Source organism: Falco cherrug, chromosome 4 (assembly GCF_023634085.1).
Source record: "Falco cherrug isolate bFalChe1 chromosome 4, bFalChe1.pri, whole genome shotgun sequence".
In the NCBI taxonomy this organism is placed as follows: domain Eukaryota; kingdom Metazoa; phylum Chordata; class Aves; order Falconiformes; family Falconidae; genus Falco; species Falco cherrug.
This window is the reverse complement of record NC_073700.1, coordinates 15466638-15491073: the sequence shown is the minus strand read 5'-3', so window position 1 is coordinate 15491073 and position 24436 is coordinate 15466638. Positions and strand designations below refer to the sequence as shown.

The window sequence follows — 24436 nt, the reverse complement described above, 5'->3', positions numbered from 1 at the left end:
ACATAAAAGGGTGTTAGCTCTTCATTTTCTGCTGGGATGATTTGTGGGTTTTTTGTTTGGTTTTTTTTTTTGTGGTTTTTTTTTGGGGGGGGTGGGATTGGATTTTTATTTTATTTTTTTTTAAATGAAGAACTCGAGATCTCCAAAAACATGCATGTTGGCACTTGTGGGTACAAAATCACATTGCTATTTCAGAAGCGAAGTTGATGTTCCTATTACCAATTTGGCCTAGACAGTGCAAGTTTGTTCATGTAAGATTAAAGGGATGAGGTCTCTATGGCATATTGCAGTATGGTCCTTGGAATAAGATTCTCATTTACTAAATAAATTACTGTATAGTACTGTATAATGGTGTTCACATTATAACTGACAATTAGCGCCATTAAAGAGAAAGCTCATAAACAGCCAAAGCTCACATCAAATTAACACAGTCATGATTAAAATCACTCTTCTGATTTCTGCTCTTCACAGAAATAATCAGCATTTTACATAAAAATGAGTATGAAGCAGCTAAAAAAAAAAAAAAATCAGTTATGCTGGGACGGTGGTACTGAGCTCCACCAGCACAGCACTACCACGTCAGCAGTTTGCCTGCCTATGAAATATTAAGCGCCGGGTCTCCCTCCTAGCAGGCAGCCCGCATGGTGTTCCCTGCCTGCCGCAAGCTCTGCACCGGCAGGGCTGCTAACCGGTGCCGTGACACTGGAGATTAAAGCACTGCAATTACTCCTCTTGGCTCTAATGAGGGGAACCTGGGTTCTCTCCTGGCCTGAGGGAAGCTCATCTTTTTAATTTTAATTTTGTCACTTCACCATTTAAATGGTTTCTAGCATTTGCATGTTCATTTATACTGCCGTGACTTCAGAAAGAAAAAGAAAAACCTGAGTAATTATAGTGGAGAAGAACAATAACAAAATACAAAGGAGTCAGCAATTCATTAAAATTTGGAGAATGCAATGTTAAAACCTTTTCTTAAAGAAAAAAGGAGAGAGACTTTTTCTAAACTGGCACAGAGCCCATGCCCTCATTAGGATTTGCACTCCACTCACACAGACACACTAATGGTATCACTTTACTCTTTAGCACCACAGCACTAGTGCCTGGCCTCACCCAGATGATGGTGCTAAAAAGGCAAGAAGGAGGGGGGAAAAGAAACTTCAGGCCCATGCTGACCAGGCCTGGTATCAAACTGGAATCTTACTGTGGATGAAAGTTTGAGGCATGTGGGCATCTCTGTTCATGAATGTTACTGCAAAGACAGCCAAGCTCATAAAGGCTTCTTAAGGCTCAAGTATCACCAAGGAAAATCTAATCAATAAATAAGCAATCAGGACCACATAATGAAAGAACACCATTATGTATGTCCATGGTTTGAAAAGGAATCACGATACGCTACATATGCATGAAAGTAGTGCAAGATAATATGCCTTTGATCCAACATGCCTTTAAAGCAGGAAACAAAAGGATGTTCTCATATATCTTACCAAGTAATTTAACATATAAATCACAAAAAAATATGATCCAGATGGGCTTCAATGAAGGAAACCAATTAACGTAGACAGCCTTACCATCTGACACTTTAGTTGTAATAATAAAAACGAAACAACATGGTCAAACAATAATGCTCTGTATTATATCTGACGTTTGTAATTAGTTTCTGCATCCTCTTCAAGAAAAAAAGACTATCAGCAAGCACTTTGTTTCCCAGAGGAAAAAACATCTAAACTTCATGCGCTCAGAGCATAGCCTATGGATGAAACTGATCTATCTGCATTCCCTTGGGATGTGCTCTGGAACTAATGGGTTTTGCATAGTCCACATCTGGTTGCACAATTAGATTCAGAAAATGCTTCCTTTCAGCTGCATCACCACTGTAACTGCTGCAGACCTGGAATACCAATATCTACATGCTCCTTAAAAGCTTTACCTATGTCCATGGGCTCAGAATAACCAGAATGATTTGGGCTTTGCTTTCTGTAGGATAGGATTTTGGTTTTTTCCTTTCCACAGCCTTCCTAGAAATGCCAGTTCTCAAATGAAGTACAGTATTTCTGGCACAGACCTCCCAGCATCAGGCAATTAGGGTTGCATCAGACAGTTGCAAGCTGAACTACAATTAGCATTACAAATTAAAAGCTCCACCATGAATACATGTACAGTTACTGTTTGAGACATCTAATCCCAACTATGAGGATTGTTGTTGCATGTGTCGGCAAGAAGGACTCAGTGTCATCACCTTAGACTATTCAAAATCCACCCATGAAAATCCTTTTTAGCACATGTTTGGAATGAAATTTGGAGTTCTTGTGTAGGAGGGTAGATAGCATCACAATGGGGAAAGGCTCAGTTTGAAAAGTGTTCTTCCTTTACAAAATAGTAAAGGAAGGGCAGTAGGAATTCTGCTAATGCCATCGTACCCAGGAAAGCCAGAGAACAGAGGTTTGTGTCATTGCAAGGAATACAAATAACTTGGAAAACTACATTTTTATTATTAGGATTAACACTGAACCCATGTGATGCAGCAACTTATTTTGCACAGCATTAATAAAAAACTGACCTAAATTGTGAAAGGCAGTCTCTCTTCCCCACACACACCCACTCTTCAATTTTAAAGTAGAAAAAAATAGTATTCCAAGAATACTAAATTCTTGGAATACTAAAAAAAAAAATAATAAAGAAAATGAAGAATATTTAAACCAAAGGAAAATTATTTCTTAGGAATTTCCTTTTTTCCAAACTAAAATAGCTTCCATTCATCAAGCCAGCATCAAATAGACCTGGCATTATAAGAAAGGGTTTGTGAAGTGGAAATACTATTTCTGACACAAACAAGAAGGCCCAGGCTCCTTTACCAGCTCCACTCCCTGAAATTTCAAAAGGGGAGTTGACTGATTCCATAGATTTCCTGAGTGCTCCTTCTGCCACCCAGAAATAAGTTTACACATACCAGTATTGCCAACTGAGACAGACAGGGCAGCAGGACAACGCCTGGGCCTTTCTCTATGCGTTCAGGAGTGGCTCCACATGAGAAATCACAGCTACCTCAAGCCAGAAGCTGTTGCAGCAGCTCATTAAAAAGGTGATAAAAAAATCTGTGCCTCTCAGAACATCCACCATGCAGGTTCTGAATTGGGAGACAACAAATGGCTTCTAATTCTCATGGGATGGGGCAGCTGGAGCAAGAAGCTGGAAGTTGGAGGTTTTGGTCATACAGCAGAACCTATTACAATGTCCCTTTGATCTTTGGAAGTCCCTTTCCACCTCCTGAAAAATGTGACGTGGCTAAAGCCACATGGGACGAATTACGGCAAGCTGGAGGCTGAATCAAATTCTTGCAAGACCCAGCTCACAAGCCAACCATTTCTGCCCACACATGAGCCTTATGGGCAAGCGCAGCCCCCCACGACCCGCCACATCCACATGCCAGGCTCTGAAAGTGCTTATCTGCCTACCCACAGGCAAAGGTAATCCCAGATAACATCTGTTTTATCTCACCATGGAAAACCTTGACTATAGAGTAGAAAGTATCAACAAACTCTATTGACACAGAAAACACTGCACTGACGACAGAGCGACCTAGGACTATTAGCCACCAGCCAAGACCCAACTGCTCCTCTACAGCAGTAGGAGTCCACGGCGCTAGGGCCCTGCCTGCCACCTGAAGGCACGTCCTTGTGGCCAGCTGCAGCCCGTGGCCCAGTGCCATGAACGTGGCCGCGTTATGCAGGGTGCTGGCTCCCGCTGCGGCACGGCACTGTGTGATAGCTGGGCAGCTGTCAGAGCAGGGCTGGCCCTGGCCCAGCAAACGCACGGCTGTTTGCACAAATCCATGTAGACGCCCTGTTAGTACAAGGCAAGGGACCGTGGCTGACTACAGGTAGGGAGAAGGCCATACGTGTGCAAGGAAGCAATACCAATGAAAAACAGTGGTTTCAGCACAACGGCTTCCAAACCGCTGCTATTTGTTTGTAAGCATCATGGGAAAGAAAAGATTTGGAGGACAACGAGGTCACTTTGCGGATATTTGCAAGGAGATCCTCCCACACATGGAAAGCTTATGGGAGAAACAAGAAAAGTGGCTGTTTGCAACTTAACCCATGGGACACGAGAGCTGGCAACACTAGCAAAGCAGAGCTCAGAGCTGACATTGCAAAAGCACATAAGAGATGATAGATGGAGTACTGCAAGGGCCGGAAGGGCCTTGAGAGCGATATGTTCACTGAAGGAAACATTGCCCTATTTCACAGTCGTCTCAAACTACAGCAATACATTCTGATTTTATTTTTTTCAACAACATAAGCGCATGTCTTTCCACTCACCTCAACAGGGAACCTCTTGCCATTGATGCTGTGCTCAGAGCCAGCTGATCCGTTGCTTTGACCCCAGTGAAACTCCACTTTCTCTGCCTTGAATCTGCCCGGCAACCCGGCACCACTGACAAAATAATCATCCTTCAGCAGGATAGCAACTGCACACACAGAACAACGAGAAACACATTCTTAGCACAGTTTTTCTGAAGCATTTACACTTTTTGCTCATTACATTAGAATACTTCTAATGTAAGTAAAATGTCGGGTCATCTTTTTCCACTTTACAGGGATTGGTTTACAAAAAAAGTCTACAAGTAATACTGGCTAATTATGGAAGTGATTATGAATTTACATAGACTACAGAAAATCCTGAAGTCCAAATTTCTCAAGGACTTTTTGTCCTCCTTATTGAACTTTGATTGAAATTTAAACAGCAAACTCCATCAAAACCTGTTTATCGTGGTTCCAGAGAGTAACAGCTGACTATGTTCCTTGGCCTTACAAACCACTGAAGGTCAGTAGCTCACAAGTTAGGTAAAGAATGGATCCTCTGGCTGTTGGATTTCCTCTGTTTTGTTAGGGGCAGGGGGAGACATCCTTGTGCCCTGTCACACCTCCACCGCTGCACATGGTGGGTACCTTCCTTACCCTCCCTGCTCCTCCTTTCTGTAAAATGGGGAAAGTGACAATAATGTTTTTGAGACTCACTCATGAGATGTCCTCCATAGGAACTGGGTTTTATTAGTCACTCTGACAATATTATTATGTGATTCAATAAGGATCAGAAGGATCTCCTTTGTATTTTTATTTCCAAAAGCCTTTGTATTTTATGTAACAATAAAAGCTGCAGGTCCAAACAAGAGCGCAAAATCATATGGTGGAAGCTGGTACATGTTACAGGGGAGGTCCATGGTCCAACCCAGAACTGAATCCAGCTTTCAAAAAATTTCCTGTTTGCTGCTCAAACTAAAAGATTACCTGCCTTTCTAGCATCTTCCATTTTCAATATGCATGATCCCTAAAAATTACTACCCTACAAAATCCTTTCTTCTCATCCCTTACAAAACTGTTGCTTAAAAACAGAACTAAAATTAGGATTTTGTTCTTGTAAAAGCCATTGCTGTGCCCAGAATCCTGTGATTAAAGTTTTTGTGTTGGTTTTCTGAATTTTTTTTTTAATGGGAATAGCATAACCCAGAAGGATTTCTCTGTGTTCTCAAGCCAACTGTGTCATCACAATGGGAACATTAATATAAATCCAATTTATTATGTAAGAGGGAGGATTTTGTTCACTGCTGAAAAAACAAAAAAAGCTATTTGTGAAAGAAAAGTTATTCCTCTGTTCATGAATCAGTGGCAGGCTTCGCTGCGGACTACGCTTTCTGCTGCACCAGGGCTGCCCCCCCCATGAGCCCAGAGAGCTGGCTACAGCAGCCTCGTCTCAGGCTCAACTGTACAATTCAGACACGTCTCAACTTTAAATTGTTTATGTTAAAATCATCTAAATGTTAAATTGTTTGAGATGTTCAGATGTTTCTAAATTGTGCTACTTATATCATGGGACTATTTTCTTCCACGATTTCTGGTTCGTTCAGCACTCCCTTTGCATCAAAGTGTTTGTGTAGGAAGATGGGGGGTGCAGGACTGGCTGTAGGATATTGCCTGTGTCAGCCAGGGTACAACTGGTGGTCACCATCTTCTTACACCAAATCTGTGAAACACAAGGCGCTGAAAGCACCATCGCTCTCTTTCTTCCTTAAAAAATTCTCAGTGAGCTCAGCAGTACTTTAAATACTGAAAATCTCACTCAATTGGTTAAAAATTCCATAGATAAAATTGTAGGAGATGAGGAATACAGGAAAGCAGATTCGTGTGCATCTGTTAAGAACCTCTGTGGGGATTCAGTTGCATCTAATAAATATTTGATAGTTCCTAAATCATTTATGGCTCTGTCAGGGGTCATTTTACTTGTTTTAGATGAATAATTAAAAGGATAATTAGGAGGATGTACAATCTGAAATGTTCATCTAATTGTTCATTTTACAGTATTTCTTACACTGCTGAGCTGTACGACACGTGTTCCCATCACCTTCCTATCTTAAGCAGCATCCCCTTATTGCCAGCGATGTGGTGGCTTCCCTCCCTTCCATGTGATCTCTACTATTCAGGACTAAAGTAACCAAACATCACCTTACTGGGCTTTGAGAGCTGCTGCCTTTATCCAATGAGTTCTGCAGAATGCACAGCAAGGAATCAAACCCCGAGGCCTGCTAATTTGAAGTACTATATAACTGAGATTATCAAACCACAGCCACCAGGATCACAATTGTGTGATGCCATTTGCAGGATCAGGGCTGGAGCTGTATGCCCATCACCCTCACGAGAGCAAAAATAAACCTGGATACAAAGCAGCTCTTCGCCTGTCTTAGCAGAGCGGCTCCGATGGTCAGGACAAGCCAGAGTGACGCACATCATGTAGGAAAAGTACTTAACAAAAACACACCTCTGGCAGAAATTTTAGCAGGTTTTTCTCAGTGGAAGGCATTTCAGAAGTTCTCAGTGACATAAAAAGTGGTAAAGTGGTAATGTCTGTGTAATGCTGGCGAGGGTACTGCTCCCACCAGCACTCTTCCCACAGGGAAGGTCAGGCTTGCAGAAGCCTCATCAGCCTCAGGCCTGGTTGACACCAGCTAACAATTATGAGGTGTCACAGATGAAAACAAATAATGCAAATGTAACTATGAAATGTGCTTATACACTCCGAATGATCTTTACCACTAGGGGACCAGCTACTATGGTGATGAAATCGAACCCACATTAGTGCCTCTGTCAGTGTAATAATGCACAAAAGCATTTCCATCGAGACAGAGGCTTAACAAATCCATTTCCATTTTCTGAATGAAACACTGTTTTCTGTACACTGTCTGCCCTTTACCTGATGTGGTGGAGGAGTGGGAACAAGCAAAAGCACAACACATCTAAAAAGCCATAATCTCTTTATCTTTAACATTTCAAAGCATAAAAATAAATAATTGTTCTATCCGGGGTGGAGGGGGTGGGGGTGGGGAGGGGAAAGAAAAAAGAAAAAGAATTGCTAACTCCAATAGTAATAACCCAAGTAACACATTTCCTGCCAGTTGATGAGTGTCAAGGTTAAGGGCCTTTGGCTTTCCCTTGGACCCCTGTCTCTATTAACCAGTCATTAATTGCTGAGAAATGCCCTCTACATCCGTCACCATTGCTTAAACAGATATTTAGTTTACTGTCTCTGTCAGTCTGCAATATGAAGGTCTCATGTGGCCATCTGCTCCATGACTCTGCTGCCAAAATGCATCACGATTCATGGCACAGCCTGCCTCTACGTTCTACCCACAAGCCAAAACATCCTACTTGGTTTGCTGCTCTACCACTTACCCCCTAAAAAAAAATAATCTCAGACAAGTTTCTTCAAAAGGCCAGAAAACCCAAGAAAAGGAATGGGATTTGATAAAATAAGGGAGGAGTTAAAAGCTCAGCAGAAGAAATCAGGGATGACAGCAAGGCAAAAAGAGTCTTCACGTTACCAGTAAAAGGCCGTAAGTTACCAAGAAAACTGACAGTTACTGTTGCTCTGTGAAGCAATAACTTGTCAGCAAAAATCCATACCCCAGTGGGTGAAGAAATCAAATATAGCAGCAGTGCTAAAATCACCCAGCAGAGAAGACTGAAGATACAGCTTTCACTGCCAACTGCATGGAGACTGGAAAATCTGCTGGCACGTTTTGGTTCAACAGAACAAGGTTCTGGCTTGTATCCGAAACAGTGTGGCCAGCAGGACCAGGGCAGTGATCATCCCCTGAACTGGGCACTGGTGCGGCTGCACCTCGGACCCTGGGTTCAGGTTTGGGCCCCTCACTCCCAGACAGACACTGAGGGGCTGGAGCGTGTCCAGAGCTGGGCAGGGGCTGGGGAAGGGGCTGGGGCACAGGTCTGATGAGGAGCAGCTGAGGGAGCTTGGGGGTTCAGCCTGGAGAAGAGGAGGCTCAGGGGGGACGTATCGCTCTCTACAACTGCCTGAAAGGAGGCTGGGCTGGGCTGGGGTCGGTCTCTTCTCCCAGGTAACAAGCGGTAGGACAAGAGGAAAAGGCCTCAAGTTGCGCCAGGGGAGGTTTAGGTTGGATGTCAGGAAAAAAAAGGGTTATCAAGCACCGGCACAGGCTGCCAAGGGAGGTGGTGGGGTCACCATCCCTGGAGGTATTTAAAAGACCTGTAGTTGTGGCACTCAGGGACACGGGTTAGTGGTGGGCTTGGCAGTGCTGGGTTAACAGCTGGACTTGAGGATCTTAAAGGCCTTTTTCAACCTAAACAATTCAGTGATTCTAACATGGTTTCCTATTGTATGTGCAACAATATGTTCCTATTACACATACAGTACAGCATTAGCATCTCTCTTAGAACAGCACCATCACTTTTCCGTGGTATTTCTAATTACATTTATTACTGGTTAGTATAAACACCCCTCTGTGACTAAAAGGGCTGGGTGCATAGCATGAATAGATTATTTAAACACCAAATTTCCATAGCATTCAACCTTGCTTGAACCTCATGTTGCTACAAAGGGCAACAAAATCAGGATTTCAAAGTAAACAGAAGCATTTCTTAGTGAAGCTGGAAAAACCCCCAGTATCGTATCAAAAACCCAAGCTATGCTTGGTGGTAGTTTATGTTAACTGGATTTGCTTTGCAGCGAAGGAAAACAGGATCACAGCCTGTCACTCCATTTCATCTCAGGGGCAGTAACTCTCAACTCCCCCTAAGATCCTGAATTTCTGGAACTGGATCTGAAGCGCTTGCTGAACTCCAGGTTGCAGCTCGGATCCAAAGTTCCCTGGAAGCAATGGGTGTATCTGAGGCTGTGCTGCGTGCACAGCTGTGCGGCAAACTCCCAGAGCAGGTACATGCCCCAGGTTTTGCTAGCAGACCTCTGACTAGGGACACATTACATAAAGCACTATAGAGATGTATGTAGAATGTTAATAAAGATAAAAATATACTTCCAATAAGTAAAATTGAATTAATTAGTGGTTTAATCCAATTCCCTAAAAATATTTGACCTTGTCAAATGAAGAGGGTGCCCTTATAATTTCAGCTTTTTACATTTTTAGAATTAAAGAGTCATCAAATGCATGCGGCTTTGCATATAAATCAACCTTGACCTTTCGGTGAACTGTTTTGGTAAAAATAAGCAGTACTCTGTTCTTTTCTCTGAAAGCCAGAACAGACAGAGCAGAAGAGGATTCAGTTCAGTGAAGAACACAGTGCTATAATAATCATATCAGAAACACATTAATAAGCCCCCACTACTCTGAGCAGTTATTGCTCTTTCTTCTCTAAAACCTTCCAATTTCTAAGACTTCCTCTTTCCTTCCCCCTGAGCCTCGCATCTCAGCATTCTTTTGGATTTGATGTTACAGCCTCCGAAAGCTGATAATTCAAGGTTACACCTTGAAACTCTTATATAGCCTTTTATTCTGAGGAACAACTGACTACCAAGAGAATTATTTTATACTGAGAACCTTAAAAAAAAAAAACCCTTAAAAAAACCCTCTTAAAATCAATCTGCAGAACTAGCTTTGCACAGAATGCAGAGGCAGACATAGGTGGCTGCTGCTGGAAAACTGTATTTAAAAAAAAAATAAAGAAAAAAAGAAAAGCAGCAAAACCCAAACAACAGAACAATGAAAAAGGAGGGTGGAACATGGCTTGAATTTTTAATTGACTGCAGGCAGGCTATGAAGACAAATGAAAAAGAACATACCCGTTTTTCCTGTGTTTTTCATCCAAGTCTTGTTTGAAGATTCATTGTCAAAACCATCAAGTTGCAGTTCTTGATACTCATCTCCAACATGAGCCTGATGGTCTATGATGTCTATGGGAGACTGGTGAGATCCTCCACACTTCTCGCTGGAAGTAACCCAGTGCTCGGGACCATAGGTACCTGTTAAAAAATACCAACGCCAATTAACGTTCCAGTGGCTCAATAGCTCTGGATTACTCTTAAGTAAGAGGACGAAGCACTTAAACTCCTCAGGTAACTCCACTGCAGTCACACTTCCCGTGTTTGAAAGAGGTTAAGACTTGTAAACTTAGGAGGAGATTGGAATCCATTAGCTTTGTATAGTACTCCAGCTTTGCCTCTAGCAGTAACGAACAATGGCCTTTTTTTTTTTTAATTACTATTCCATAAAACTATCTGCAATTCCCAAGTTCCCCTCATGCATATGATGTCAATTAGCATAGCGTTACAGAAACTTTATCCTAAACCCTCAGCCTTATTATATTACTATATGGTTTACCTTTTCACATGAGACAAATAATGTAACAGCTCCCCATTAACCCACATCTGTGCAATACTCTGCTTAGATAATATGATCTTTATTAATGATCTCACTTATTTTGGAGGTTTTGAGGACAGAAAAGATAAAAAGAAAGAATTAAGCAAAATGAATACTGGTAAATTTGAAGAAAACAATGAAAGAAAAAAATTTACTCTGGATGAAGTAAAGAGGACAATGACCTGTCTGGAAAACACCATAACTTTCTTTTGCTGCTGTTCTTACATGAGTTTTCTGTTTCCCTTATTACCACAGTCTGTTCTCACCTGACATAAACTACTCTCTCAAAACAAGTCAAGTCAAATATTAACAGTAAATGAGAAGCTCCAAGGACTGATGGGCAGAGTCTACCATACTTGGCTGTACCTGAGCACATCAGAGCCATCTGTATTACACGGCATCTAGCCAAAAGCAGACACAGAACCAAATACTGTCACCTCTCCTCCTCTCCACACTCTGCTCTCTTTTTTATTTTAAAAAGTTACAGGGAGTAGGTTTAAGTTCTGGAAATCAATATAAACTTCTGTATTTTGTGAGCCCATTGCTAGCCACCATTCAAGGTCCATAAGAGAAAGTCATCCTACAGCTACAAAGAGAAATGACACCAGCAGCCTCTGTCCCCAGCCCGTCAGTGTTCTCATAGGCTCAGCATAATGCTTTAAAGTGCTTTTTAGTAGTTTAAGATACTGTTATTACAGCTGTCCAGCCAACTCATAAGGCAGAGGAGGAGTGCACCCTGCTCCTGTTCCAGAGCTTTCACCAGCTCCAAATTATTTTTTTGGTGTATTTATGAGTCTTAAACCCCTAAATTGTTTAACTAAATTTCATGACAGGATTGCACCAGCACTGCTGCTGGGAGAAGAAAAGCAGCAGTATCTTATGGTGTGGTGGTGGAGCTGCAAGAGGTAGTATCACAAACCACCACTAAATCTGCCAGAGAGTGTCTACCACAGCCCCAACTCACCGTACCCATTCTGTGGGGTTCTCCAGCATGAACAGTCAATAAAAATAATACATTAAAAAAAGAGGTTTCAGGCAAGGTCCTTGTCATTCCCACTGTATACCAGCTCTAGATGCACTCTGAAACAGGGACCTTCAGCAGCACATACAGGAGCATCTCCAGTGAATTTCAAATTTTTCTTATGACCTCCCTCTCCAATTCTTAAATTGTATTAACACGGACTAAGAGATTATTTTCCTATGAGTGCAAACAGTGGTTTAAGCTCCTGAAATAACAGCACAGAGTTCTTGTAAAGCGCTTCTCGCTCACGGTTCTTGGAGTGCTTTACAGCAGGGATCAGCAACATTATTCTCATGTAAAGACAGGGAAATTGATGGCCTGAGGAGGGAAGCAACTTGCCCAAGCTCATATACCAAAACCAAGTTACAACCCACAGCTGAACGCTGCTCTCCCGGGACCCCTGATGTCATACCTGTATCGTACCACTGAACTACATAGTCAGCGTGTCTGTTCAATGGGCAAACAGCAGTAAATGATGCCCAAATATGCATTTATTACTCTTCCATCTCAGAAGCATATGTAAATTCAATTAGTGCCACCCAAACCCAGCAGTTGTGAAGGCCAGCTTCTTTGGCCCCTGGGTTTTAATCTGTCTAGTTGCAACATGCATTCTTCCTATCTTCCTGTGGGCTAATGCAAGACACTTAATCAATAGCAAGACTTTGTGCTACAGTCATCACACACAAACACTGTAAGGTAACCAAAACAACAAGAAAGTGTTTTACTTTCAACTACATTTAGGCAAATAGCAACATCCTTTAAAAATAATTTACACATCTGCACAGGTTAAAAATCAGTTACGTTTATCTCATGGCTCAACTTGCATTGTCAGCAAAATCCACTTCCAGTTAATTTCCCAAGGAGAACAGAATTATTAAAAACCTGTGTTACACTCAAACACAGATATTTTTCCTGCATCAGGATGCTCTTAGTAATTGCTTTGCAGTAAATTAATTGGCAATTCAGATTTACTTTTCATATAACCTTGCGTTTACTCCATGAAATTTGGGAATTTGCTTTAAAATGTTTAGTACTACACATAATCATCAAACCTGCCAGCTCTAATTTTTTGGCTTTGTTATAAACATGGGGCAAGCTTTTCAAAAGCACTCTGCTCACAGAGGCTATCGCAGTAGTTTCAGCTGTGCATTCAAAAGAAGCTGTGCACTCAAATTTTTCTTTAAATATTTTGGTGTCAATGGGGAGATATTTGTGGGGCTTTTTTTTGAGTAGGCAGATTTAATTTAACAGGGACTGTATGGCTCTTTCCATGCATATTGTCACAAAGACTTGTTTGGGGTTTTTTTAAGTATAGCCAACTCAATCAATTAGCAGTGAAAACTGTCTTGTCAAAATGTATAAAATAAGCCATAAAGGTGAACAAACAAACAAACCAACCACCATGTTGAATTAGAACCTCAAGTCACTTAGTTACCTGGACTGACTCTTGTGGAAATGTAGCTCTTCACAGACCTTTAAAGGCTTGTATAGCTTTGTATCATTTAAAAAAAACACATTAAGTCTGCTTTTTTAAAAATTAAACTTGTTTGGATTAATTTAATAGCAATGCATCTCTTTCCATAAATACAGTAGCTTCACTTGCTCCTAAAACTATAATTTACAAAAGAAAGCCTAGCAGTATCTGCTCTCTTCGTGTGATAGTATTAGTTTTCATGCATAAAATGTTTCTGTAATGGTGCTGAATTATTAAAGAAAAATCTAATGCAATGAAACTCACTCAGCAATTCAAAACCCCAACTTAGTGCTGGTGCTGTGACTCCAAGTCCTGACATCCCAAATTACAGTCATAAGGGTAAGCTCTGATTTAGAAGTTCAAGACCTGCTAGTTAAAATCAGCACAGGATTTTATAAATGGCTAGGTTTTCCATTAATTTCTTTCAGAAGTTTTTGATATGCAAATTATTACATGCAATATGACCTACACCATTATGGCAGCAATTCTAGACAGAAATAGAGGCCATGACCCCAACATTGCCATTCCCAGCGGCGCAGGACTGGAGCCATCCCACCTTTAACAATTAGCGTGAAAAGGCAGGCTAGGGGGCCAAGAAGAAAAATTTTTAGTTTGAGACCAAAGTAAATAAATTATATCCCCTAACCAGAAAAAAATAAGCTAAACAATCTATAAAATGTAATCAAGAATAGTGCAGTGGGATTAATTTATTCACTGGTAGCCATCAGAAGGTTTAGGCGTAACTGCCTGCTTTTTTCCATGGACATTCAAGTGCAGTTTTAATTGAAACTGATCTTCCACTACTGATTTCAAATTAATTCTTCTTCCAAGTGTTCTCATGCTCCAGACATCCTTGCCTTGCAAAAAACCCTATATCATTAGAGGAGGAAATAGAACACTTTTTCTAAGCTTGCAGGTATTGATTACCTATTCCTTCCATCAAAGCACAATTGCCATTCTGCACTGTATAAATCTCTTCAGTGTTAGACACTTTATAAAGTACTGAGAATTATATCATTAATCATTTGCAGTTACACCTGTCTTGCTTTATTGAATTCTTTGTTTTTTAGAACTTTAAATAAATGCTTTTAAATAAAAACATGACACTAAATAAAGACTCTGTTTCACTTAAACCTGGTAAAAAAAAAATCCCTTCATTCTGTGTGTGACATTTACCCATCTGAAACAGAATAACTTACAGCTATTTGTATTTCATTTTTCCAACAGTAAGCATCATGGCTTTAATCAAATAAAATTTGGAACAAATTTGAATTGCCCTTGTAAGGGCTGACAAATAATTTGGTTTTCAAAAACCCAAACAAGTTAAGAGTCCTCACCTGTGTTAATAAATACTACACATTTCCACTGAGATGGTAGAGCAACCAGCAAGCAAAGGTAAACATCAGACAGCCCCGTCCTGGAGCTGGAGCATTTGATGCAAAAGCAGCACTGAAACAGAATGGACTGGTAACACTTGGCATCTTCAGATATTGAAGTCTGTGTCCTCCCTTGGGGAAATCATGTGCTTAGGTCCAACAACTAAGTACACACACTGGGGAAGGAGGGCTGCGCTCACCCCCTGGTCAGCCAAATGAACAGCAGCGACATAAGCTGGCAACTGGAGCATGCCTGAGCTATGGGATGGGGCTGGGGGCTAAAGCAAGCAGTGAGAAAAGGGAATTTGGCTACAGTGACCCCCGCGTATTGCAGAGAGGAGGCCACCCCCTGTCAGCTGCCGCAGGGTGTTTTCTCACTCGGTCCCACCACACAGAGCTAAATGACACTTGCTGGTACAAAGGACAGAGCGTCTATCCAGCACAGCCCCAGTAACTCCAGGTCCCCTGAAACCCTGCCCCGCATCCGCTTGTGGCTCAGGGAGCTGCAGGGTCCATGGATCTCCCAGGGCTGGCAACCCCCTGAGCTCATTTTGGATTGCAGCAAGGTCTCTGGAGACTTGGCCCTATCCCCACTGAAATCAGGGGCAAAAGGGCTGCTGGCTTCCAAGGTGTGAGAGCAGAGCTGGGGTCAGGAACCTCAGCAACACTGCAGCTTCTCACATGTGAAGTTTCAAACAACATGTAACACCAGAGATGTTATCACTCATCCTCATCTGAAATTACTTGATGCTTCCTATATGAATTCTGCATTCTTTTCTCATGCAAAAATCTTTCTGTCAATGACTGCAATTTCTTTAATAGTTTTTTAATACACAGGCTGCTCTTTAAATAGAATCCAAGATTACTTTTTTCTTCTTTTTACTGTACAGCCAAAACAATGAGCAGTCTTCCATTAATGAAAAACCATTAAAATAATGTATTCTGCCAAAATCTAATTAAAACTTGTACAGAAACTTCCACTTCAAAAAAATTCAAATATATTTTTCCTCCACAATCTTTTGTTTAAAACATCTCGTATTAAAACCACTGGCATTTCCTTGATTTTAAATAATTTTCCAAGTAATGGATCAGCTACTCCGGTATGTACTGGTGTCTAACACACATGCCTTTACACAACATCCAAATATAGTTTAACAGACACTAGCAAATTTTGAGTAATGTGATTCTGATCATTTGTTTACAAGTTAGTAAAAAGGGAGAAATGTCAACACTTGGGTTTTTTTTTTTATTTCACTTGTTTTTAACATTTTCACAAAAATCTGACTTTAAATCCCAGGCCTGGCATGCAAAGAACTAGTTTAAGGAGTTTAATTTTGGAGTTTATTATTTGTTCTTATTGGGTTTTTAACAAAATTATCTTAGACAACTCTTTGCATTTGATGCCTCTTAACCTTTCCCTTTTTGAATGAAAATGGTAGCAAGGGTTGCAAAGCAACCAAAACCCCTCACTTCTGCAAATGAAGCAAATTAGCTTTGTCATTTCATGGGGACATCCTATCCCATTATCCTAATATGGGAGATCCTTCATCTGTCATTATGTGTAAGGCAGGTATTTACAGAGCCGTAAGAAAAACGGCACTGCAGAAAGGCTTATATCCCTGACCCCTTTTCCAGCTCTACTTTGTCTTCACCACCCCACATGTAGACGGCTCTTGCTGCTCGCTTGCATGTCCAAGTTATCTCTAGCATCTACCACAGGTTGCCTTCCTGCCTTACGCACAAGGAACAGAAAGGATTCAAGTGCTTAAAAGCCAAATCTCACTTGAAAGTCAATGGGGACAATCTCTGACACAGCGTTTTCAAAAGCGTCTCCCTATTTCGGATGTGTGACAGTACCGTGCCATTTAGTGCAAGTGGGTATAAAAGGGAAAATTCCAGGCTTCTCTTATGGCAAAATCCAACCAGTTATTAAGGATGGATGGAATGACACAGCGCATCTTCTTCACACAAAAATCTCTCAAACTTTGCTTGCACAGCTCTGGGTGGGTAGCTTAAAGACTTAAAGGACCACAGCCGGTAAGAAATCACAAGTTTTAAAGGCTTTGGATAAATAGGGATGCTTTCCTTCGCACGGACCGGCAGCTATGATCTGCCCAACCACCTCAGCATTTAGCTGAGCAACACTGAAGATGTGAATCTCTGCCTCTGAGTCTCTGTCATACCATGAGCCAAATCTCAAGAAACACTGTAAAGAAATGCCACCACCAGTAACAAAACCAGTTCCTTTTTTCACACTGAGAAAAAACAAGGAAGTGGTGCCCTTTCTCAGCTACAAAGCAATGCACTTCAATAGCAGGCTGAATTTTCAAACAGGAAAAAATAATTTAAGACAATCAAATATCAGTGAAATTCACTATGGAAACAAATGCATTTTAAAATCCTTCACAAATCTCAGCCTGGGTCTTCTCTCTGTTATCTTGGACAAAAAAAAAATAGGAACTGTTACTTGATGCTATAAACCAAGATCACCACCACTTTTTGCCATTTAAAAGCAACCATATCAGTAAGTCCAGGAAGGCACCAGAGAAGGTGCTTACACCATGTGAGTTATGACAGGAGGCAGGGCATGTACTGCAGACCTGGACTGGTTGAAAAATCAGCGTCCCTTCACCCTCTCCTCTCACCTCCAGTTCCCTCCCAGGAAGAAGAAATCAAGTGAACCCCACAGGGTGAAGCCTAAAGACTGTATTTAGATACAAGGCAGAAAAGGATAATTTGAATGACGTTATCTCTTGCTGAGTCATTTACCATGAGGCTGCAAGGGTAAAGGTATAAAAATCCCTGAAATCCCTGATTAAAAAAAAAAAAAAAAAAAAAAAAAATCGGTGGCATCTTCCAGAGGTCTTCCCATTGCAGAGAAAGCAATCAGGCTGTTGAATCATATTAGGGAGAAAAGTTGCTGAAATTATATTGTCCTGCTCTAAAATGATGGCATACCAAAATCAAAGAGATGGAGAAGGACAGCCTGTAGTTAGAGTTCACAGTGCTGTTTGAACAAAGATTTCAGGATTTCCTACCCAGAGGGAAAAGGGCTTTTCATTTTATTATTCTCTGTCACCACTCTGTTCAACATGAGACATTCATGCTTGCAGAAAATTCCAATTACTGCTTGAAAATTGAGACCGAATACCACGAGCAAGATCCTGAAAAGCTTGCTGAGACCTGAACAGGTCTAAGAATCATCCAGTATGCAAGCTCAGTATGGAAATGAGCGTACAAGGCATAAGAGTTGTAAACAGCCAAGAACAGTTTTTTTGAGAACTGAAAGAAAGACATTTTCCCCAAGAACAATCTCTGATAAGGGATATCTTAACCGGCAGTTGTTGGAACAAACACAAATACAGGAAGACAGAACAAAAAGGGTTTGGATTTAGATAAACTTTGAGCAACTGCTAGCAGCAACATCAGAAGCACCAACTCCTTTCTGCAGCGATGCCACCACACCTACAGAAATGTCCAGCCAAGGGCCTGGAAAAGCAAAGCTGATCTTCAAAACTGATTTTGTCAGTGATACTGCCTCACTGACAGAATCTGGCAGATGCGAAGAAAGGCTTTAAATCACGCTCCTAAATATAAACTATCCCATAATGTCTGTAGCTTTTAAACCTGAAGACAGAGTGAGGTGCATGTTCTCCTTAAATTTTCATATCCACAGATGCTACGATTATCGCTGGATTCTTTAATTAAACCTTACAATCTTCTTCTTTGGCAAAAATTTTAATGTATATGTTTGCAAAACCTTTGTAATCTGTAGTATATGTGTGAACATCTGTATTACACAGTCACAAACACAGTGCTTTTTTACTATGTATCTCCACACACACATATGCATAGTTTCTACATCCTAATTTTGTCCTCAAAAAAGTATGGTGCTGCCATGAATCTTGTATGAAGCTCCCACTGTACCCATCAACCTGCCAGTGGCACAAATGTATGATAAATATCCAACATCAGGAAACACCAGGACCTTAAGACAAATGTTGCAGGAAGCTCACAATAAAGTGGAGTAAGTGTAATTACTAAAACAAGCTTTTTCCATAAACATTTCAAGTTTTAGCATTTGTGAGCTGAATAATTTACCACCACACGGAAGTGAAAATAGTACTAAGTTTAGCTATGCTGGCAAAATAGTCTGGGGTTTTTTACAGGGTGTCTCACACAATAAACTCTTGATAGACACGACTAATGAGCTGTTGAGTTTTGTAACTCTAATAGTTCAAAAATATTTATATTGAGCACAGAGCACAACAATATCAAATAAATTATCATGAAGAACACACTGAGTGGGAGGATAAATTGTCGTATAGAAGGTGCCTGCTGGTGGCAAGTGAGTGAGACCATATACATCTCCATCCTCTGTTTTTTATATTTTTCTGCATTTTTAATAAATATATCTGACATCTCACACCATTCATTTCATAACTGTCTGAGGCCTTTTAAAAACTGCTCACCCCTGAGCTGCATATAATAAACGAGGTGATAACTTACAATATAAGGAGAAAACAGGAGATTAATTTATACAGACATTGTAAATTAACTTTCTTCTATTCCTGTACTAGTTGAGTAAAGCTCCATGAAGGCTAGGGACAGACATAAAAATAGATTTTTTCCTAAATATAATTTTAAAAAAGTATAAATCCTAATGGAAATTACTGAATGACGATGTATTATGAATCAATGCAGTAGCTCAATGACAGCGCTTTGCATTGCTGGGAGGAAGACATATTTCAGTAATGGGTGCCTCAGACAGGGCACGGGTGGCTCGGACAGGTCATGTCCAGGACAACTTTCTCTGCAGAAGGGTGTCTCTCTCTCACTGTCCTTTTTTCCTTTACAGGGCAATAGCTGTATAACAATGGACTTTGACAGCAGAAACACTTATATTGCTGTAGTGCCTAAATACAGGAAAAGGAAGAGGGGCTCCATTCTTCCACGTCCAGAGCAGCAAACAGCTCCTGCCTCGAAAAACTTACAACCAAACAATGTTAAGACAGAGCTGCAAGCAATCCAACACGAAGCACCTCAAATTTGAGCGCGTGCAACCCTCCTGGGCTAACCTACCCTATTCTGTAACAATGTGCTCTTCTACAAAGCCGTCTCCCTGAGCCGGACAACCCACTAGCACACCAGAAAGGCAACTGACCTTCCCATGGGACAGATGAGAAAAGAAATGCCAATTCTTCCAAAGAGCAAAGATAAACGAAGAAATGAGTCTGGTGTTTCATGGAAGTAAACAGATGAAGGAGCACAAGCACGTATAATGCTGGTGTAAACTGTGATTCCATCTGAGCTACTCCAAGAAGAAAGCACAGTGTGAATAAATCCCTGAGAAAATATAACAGAAGAAACTGGGCAGGAAACTTTCCCACCCAAGAGTTATGAGATGCAGATGGAGGCCTGAGGGGGGTCTTCAAGAAGGCTGTTGAAAGAAAAGGAAGGAAGAGTATCTGAATTTTGCTTGGTACTAATTTCAACATCCCTTGCCAGCACCCAGAGCAAGCAAAAGTGAGGGGGCCGAGCAGACAGCTTGCTGCTCAGTGCCTGTGACCTTACCACCAGAGCGCAGGTGATGGCCCCTGTAGGACCCATCCCATGCTGAACCCAGGCAGCAGCCTGAGAGCAGCTGTTGAGCTGAAACTGGTAGAGACATCTCCGTCTGCAGGAGGAGTGGGGCAAGAGGAAAACCTGCAAGAACATGTGTGGTGGGCTAAGGAACCTTTTTATGGGATCATTTTGTCTTTAAACCAGAGATCTTGGCTTGTTTGAGGGCTCCCATGCTGCTGAACCTGCCCAGCAGCTCAGAGATGAATGCTGAATGACAGTGACAGTAATAAGCCGTGACATTTAAGTCAGGAAATCTCAAATTCCCATCTTGCTTCTCTGTCTCCTTCCTACCACCAGGAGCTACACGCTCCATTTCACTCTCTTCCTTTATAAAAAAAGGAGAAGTTCACCTGTCTCGTCAGAGTATCTGCAAGGATTGCTCACAACTTGAGGAAAGCTGCAGAAATAAAAAGCGCAGTAACTGCAAGACTCAGCTGTCCTACTATGGACCTCAGGGCCAGGCTGCCTGCAAACAAATTTAGGAAAAACACGGTTCCAATTATTTCTCAAAGCACCACAGACTTGAATCCTACTACTTCTCACATGTACCCTTAATAGCCTTGATCTCACCAAAGAAACTGCTAACGTAAATGATGCCTCACTGTAACTTAATTATCTCCAATTTAGGTGGGTACGGGAACAGAAAGTACCTTTTCTTGATTCCCATCTGTTCCTCGTAACTAACTAAAGGAGCCTTCCCTAGAGCTCTGTCTGAAAGCCAGCATAAAAAAAAAAAAAAAAAAGGAGGAGGAAAGAAAGGAAAAAATTGTATATTTTTATTGAATTTTTGCAGGATGCAGGTTAATAAAACACCCACAGAGAGCACAGAGCAATATAGAAAGGGAATAAAGGGAGGGAGGGAGGGCTGATATCAATAAAGCCTATCCAGAGGCACTGGTGGGAGTGAAAGTACTCGCGATTTCAAAAGAAACCTTCCACAAAAATGATTTTCACTTGTTGCTTTGGATCAGGTTTAGAATTTACAAAAACCAGAAGTGTCCTAAGCAGACTAAAATTTAAAATCAGGAAGATAAAATTACCTGATGCTGAAACACATCACCTTCTGCCTTCCAGTACCCCTTCGTGATCCTAATCTGACCAGAAGACAGCCACCATACTAGGCCCGTACTGTTTAATTATATTAACAACACTGCAGTCCCCTAAATCACTCATTAAACCTTGACAAACACTGGCTTTGCTATGATATTTCCTTTTTAGGTGAAAATCAACTTTTGTCCAACTAAGTTCTTAATGACATCCCTGTTACAGCAGCTTTCTCAATCCAGCTGTCACTTTCACTAATATGCACCAGTAAAATAGCTCCCAGGAGAGTTTCTGGGAGATTGCCAGCTTTTACTTAACGACACGTTGTGAACCCTGGCCTCAACTTCCATTAACATTCAGTCTATGTTTCTACCATTAATTTAAGAGCATCAGGAGCAGGAATAAATAGGAAGACAATAAGCAACCATAGCATCCACTGTGAGGTACCCTAGCAGATAGCACTGCTTCTGTAGCTGCCAGAGAACACTTACAACTGTTTTTCTCATTTTTGTTCTATATTTCTTATTTCCAGTATGTTGCACTAAATGGCTTAAACTATTCAAAACCAGGTTTAGTTTTCTAATTAGGGAAGTCCAGAGTTTAAAAAAAAACCACCAAACAAAAACACAAAAAAAGCCCAAACCCAACAAATCCCAACAAACCAAAGTCTTGAAAAGTACCTAATGTTCCTAAGGTGTATCTTATTCCATCGCATCTCTCCTGCCTAGATGAGTTTTAGGCAGAAGTGTGTTAGTGCTGGAGGAGAGCACTGGCAGCAGCCCCCCTTCCCGCCCCACTGTCCCTTGGCTCTGCAGTCTTGCCTGGCCAGGACAGGCAAAGCCTCTGCACGCAAACAGCTGAGCAGCTGCTGCGGGGAAAAACCAGCTGCTGCAGAGAGCTGGCAGCACACTGACTGCTGTGACGGATGGAGCTGGGGTGAGCGTTGCAGGAGATTCACTCCCACAGTACCAGTGGTGCACAGTCAACCACTGATTTAAAAAAAAAGAAAAAAAAAAAAAAAAAAAAAAAAAAAAGAAAAAAAAGGCTGGGATAAATGTTCTTAAATGTTCTTTCCTCCAACACTGAATGAACATTTCATTTAGGGACATTCACCCCAGAGTGCAGCTTGCAGGCTTTGGGCCACAGCTTATCACTGGGATTGATTTTCCCCAGGGCAAGGTAAGAGCATCACCTGTCCCTTCACCTCCCTGTCTGCAGCTCACACAGCTGCCTGCTCCCTCCGATGGAAGCGTCTTCTTGCACTGCCGCCGAGGATGCTCGGGAGCGAGGCAGATGCTTTTGCACAGCGCTCCCCGCCCCTCTTGTCCCGGTGTGAGAAAGGCAGCAGCCAGCTTTGAACGCGCTTCCCTATGCTGTTTAGTCACAGCCCACAGTGACATATACCATAAAATGGAATCTGGAGTATAGCAGTTAACTGTGAAATCTCTAAGATATTGGATTTATATGGTGTCTGCAGAGCACATTAGAAGATCATCATCATCTTTTCAAGACAGTCATAATTATTCAGGTTGTTACTCTATCTCACCGGTGCTTTTGAAAAACTATTTAATATTAGCAAACCCTCACTAAAAACAATGTTTTGGTTGAGGGACTAATCTTCGTATCGGTACACAGCCGTACCTGGTCTTATCTACATTACCAATTCCCTGCTGATTGAGCGGATTCATTAACAACACAATCTCTGGTGACTGAAATGAAGTCTCATTCTTCGTATCACTGGTGCCTTGCTGTTTGCTTTTCCTTCACAGTATGCACACAAGTAATTAACTTACTATGCTCCGCTAGCTCCTGACACATTACTTGGCATAGAAAAATTCACTAGCAGGTAGTTAAGCATGCAAAATATTTTCAGTCAAATGAACTTCATAACAAAGCGCTACTTAGGAGAAATGCAGCTCCTCCTGATATGACGCTAACATGCACCCATACTGCCCGTACCAACAGGAGCTTTGAGTGGTATGGAAAAAAACTACATCATTTTTACCACTTTCACTCAATATGTAGGGACTTTCTTTAGGGGGAAAAGATGGCAAGCAGTAAAGACGTTCACTGAAAGGGTGAGCACGGAGATCAACCTGAGTGGCCCTTATGAAAGTCTGACATAACAAGGACAGACACAGGTTCCATACAGTACAGAAGAAAAAAGGGGGGAAAAAAACCCCAAAGCAAAGAGGAGATTCACTTCAATGCACATTACTGAGACTACTGGTGTCTGGAAGAACAGAACAGTGCTTTTCAACTTTTATATCGCATAAAAGTATTTCGCTATTTTAAGCATAAAGTGCTTTTAAGCCTAGAGTTCAATGACAGTGAAAACTCCCCAAATAAAAATTTGCAATGTATTATACATTCCACCTAAGAGACTCCATCCAGGAATGTCAAGAGGTAAAACTGGAGTAAAGTTGCTCCTATACTTATCTGTCTGTAAGATGAAAGGTTATGATACAAATAGATGGTGACTTACTCAGCACAGCAGCAGTGCAAGGATACTGGGCTGACTCCAGTGCAAACTGGTGGGACGAAACACAAAAGCCAGTCTTTGTCTGAAGTGACAGGACTTGGCACTGATTTTGATAACACCAGGACTTTCCCTTGAGAATATAAAGACACCAGAGCCTTTGTGGGGTGCTCCTCCAATCTAAATGTGCTCTAAACTAAGACTTTAATTACCTTAAATATTTTTTCAGTACCAGAGACTGGTAAGCATGTGATCTTCATGCCATGCTGGCGTAGCCTGGCTAGTGTCATACAAAACCACTTCCCTTGCTCTACACTGTCCTGACCCTTCCTTTAAACCACAAGTAACTGAAACACCAAAATGTATGAAAAAAAAATATCAGGGACTTGGCTAGAATAAAGACCCATTCACAGTATTATTAATAGCTACTTTGACCTTTCGTGACACATTGCTCAGAGGTTCTATGACTGCATTGACCTAAACTACTAGAGATTGTGATCTTGAAGTTTCCTTCTACACAAGGAAAAATCCTTCTGAAGCCCTGCAAAATTAAATTTGTATTTTGCTCAGTCTTGTCCAGAAGACATTTGTTCCTTTCCCCTTCATGTGCCACAAGGCATGTACCTTTGCCAAACTCAGACTGTTGTTTCGACTCATTTGGTCACAGAAGTTAGTTCCTCATGTTCCATTGCAGCAATTTTTGCTTGTGACAAAAGAAATAGATCTGTGGAGG

General features: G+C 41.3%; 1 protein-coding gene across 2 annotated transcripts in view; it reads right to left on the bottom strand.

The window, feature by feature from the left end:
• Positions 1-24436, bottom strand: part of PTPRG (protein tyrosine phosphatase receptor type G) — a 409035-nt gene that overhangs the window by 179149 nt on the left and 205450 nt on the right. For both annotated transcript variants that reach the window (XM_055707510.1, XM_055707509.1), the window contains exons 3-4: positions 10108-10287; positions 4320-4468 (exon numbers count right to left, since the gene is read on the bottom strand). In XM_055707510.1, the coding sequence (XP_055563485.1) occupies positions 4320-4468; positions 10108-10287 (329 nt within the window). The remainder of the gene's footprint in view (positions 1-4319; positions 4469-10107; positions 10288-24436) is intronic.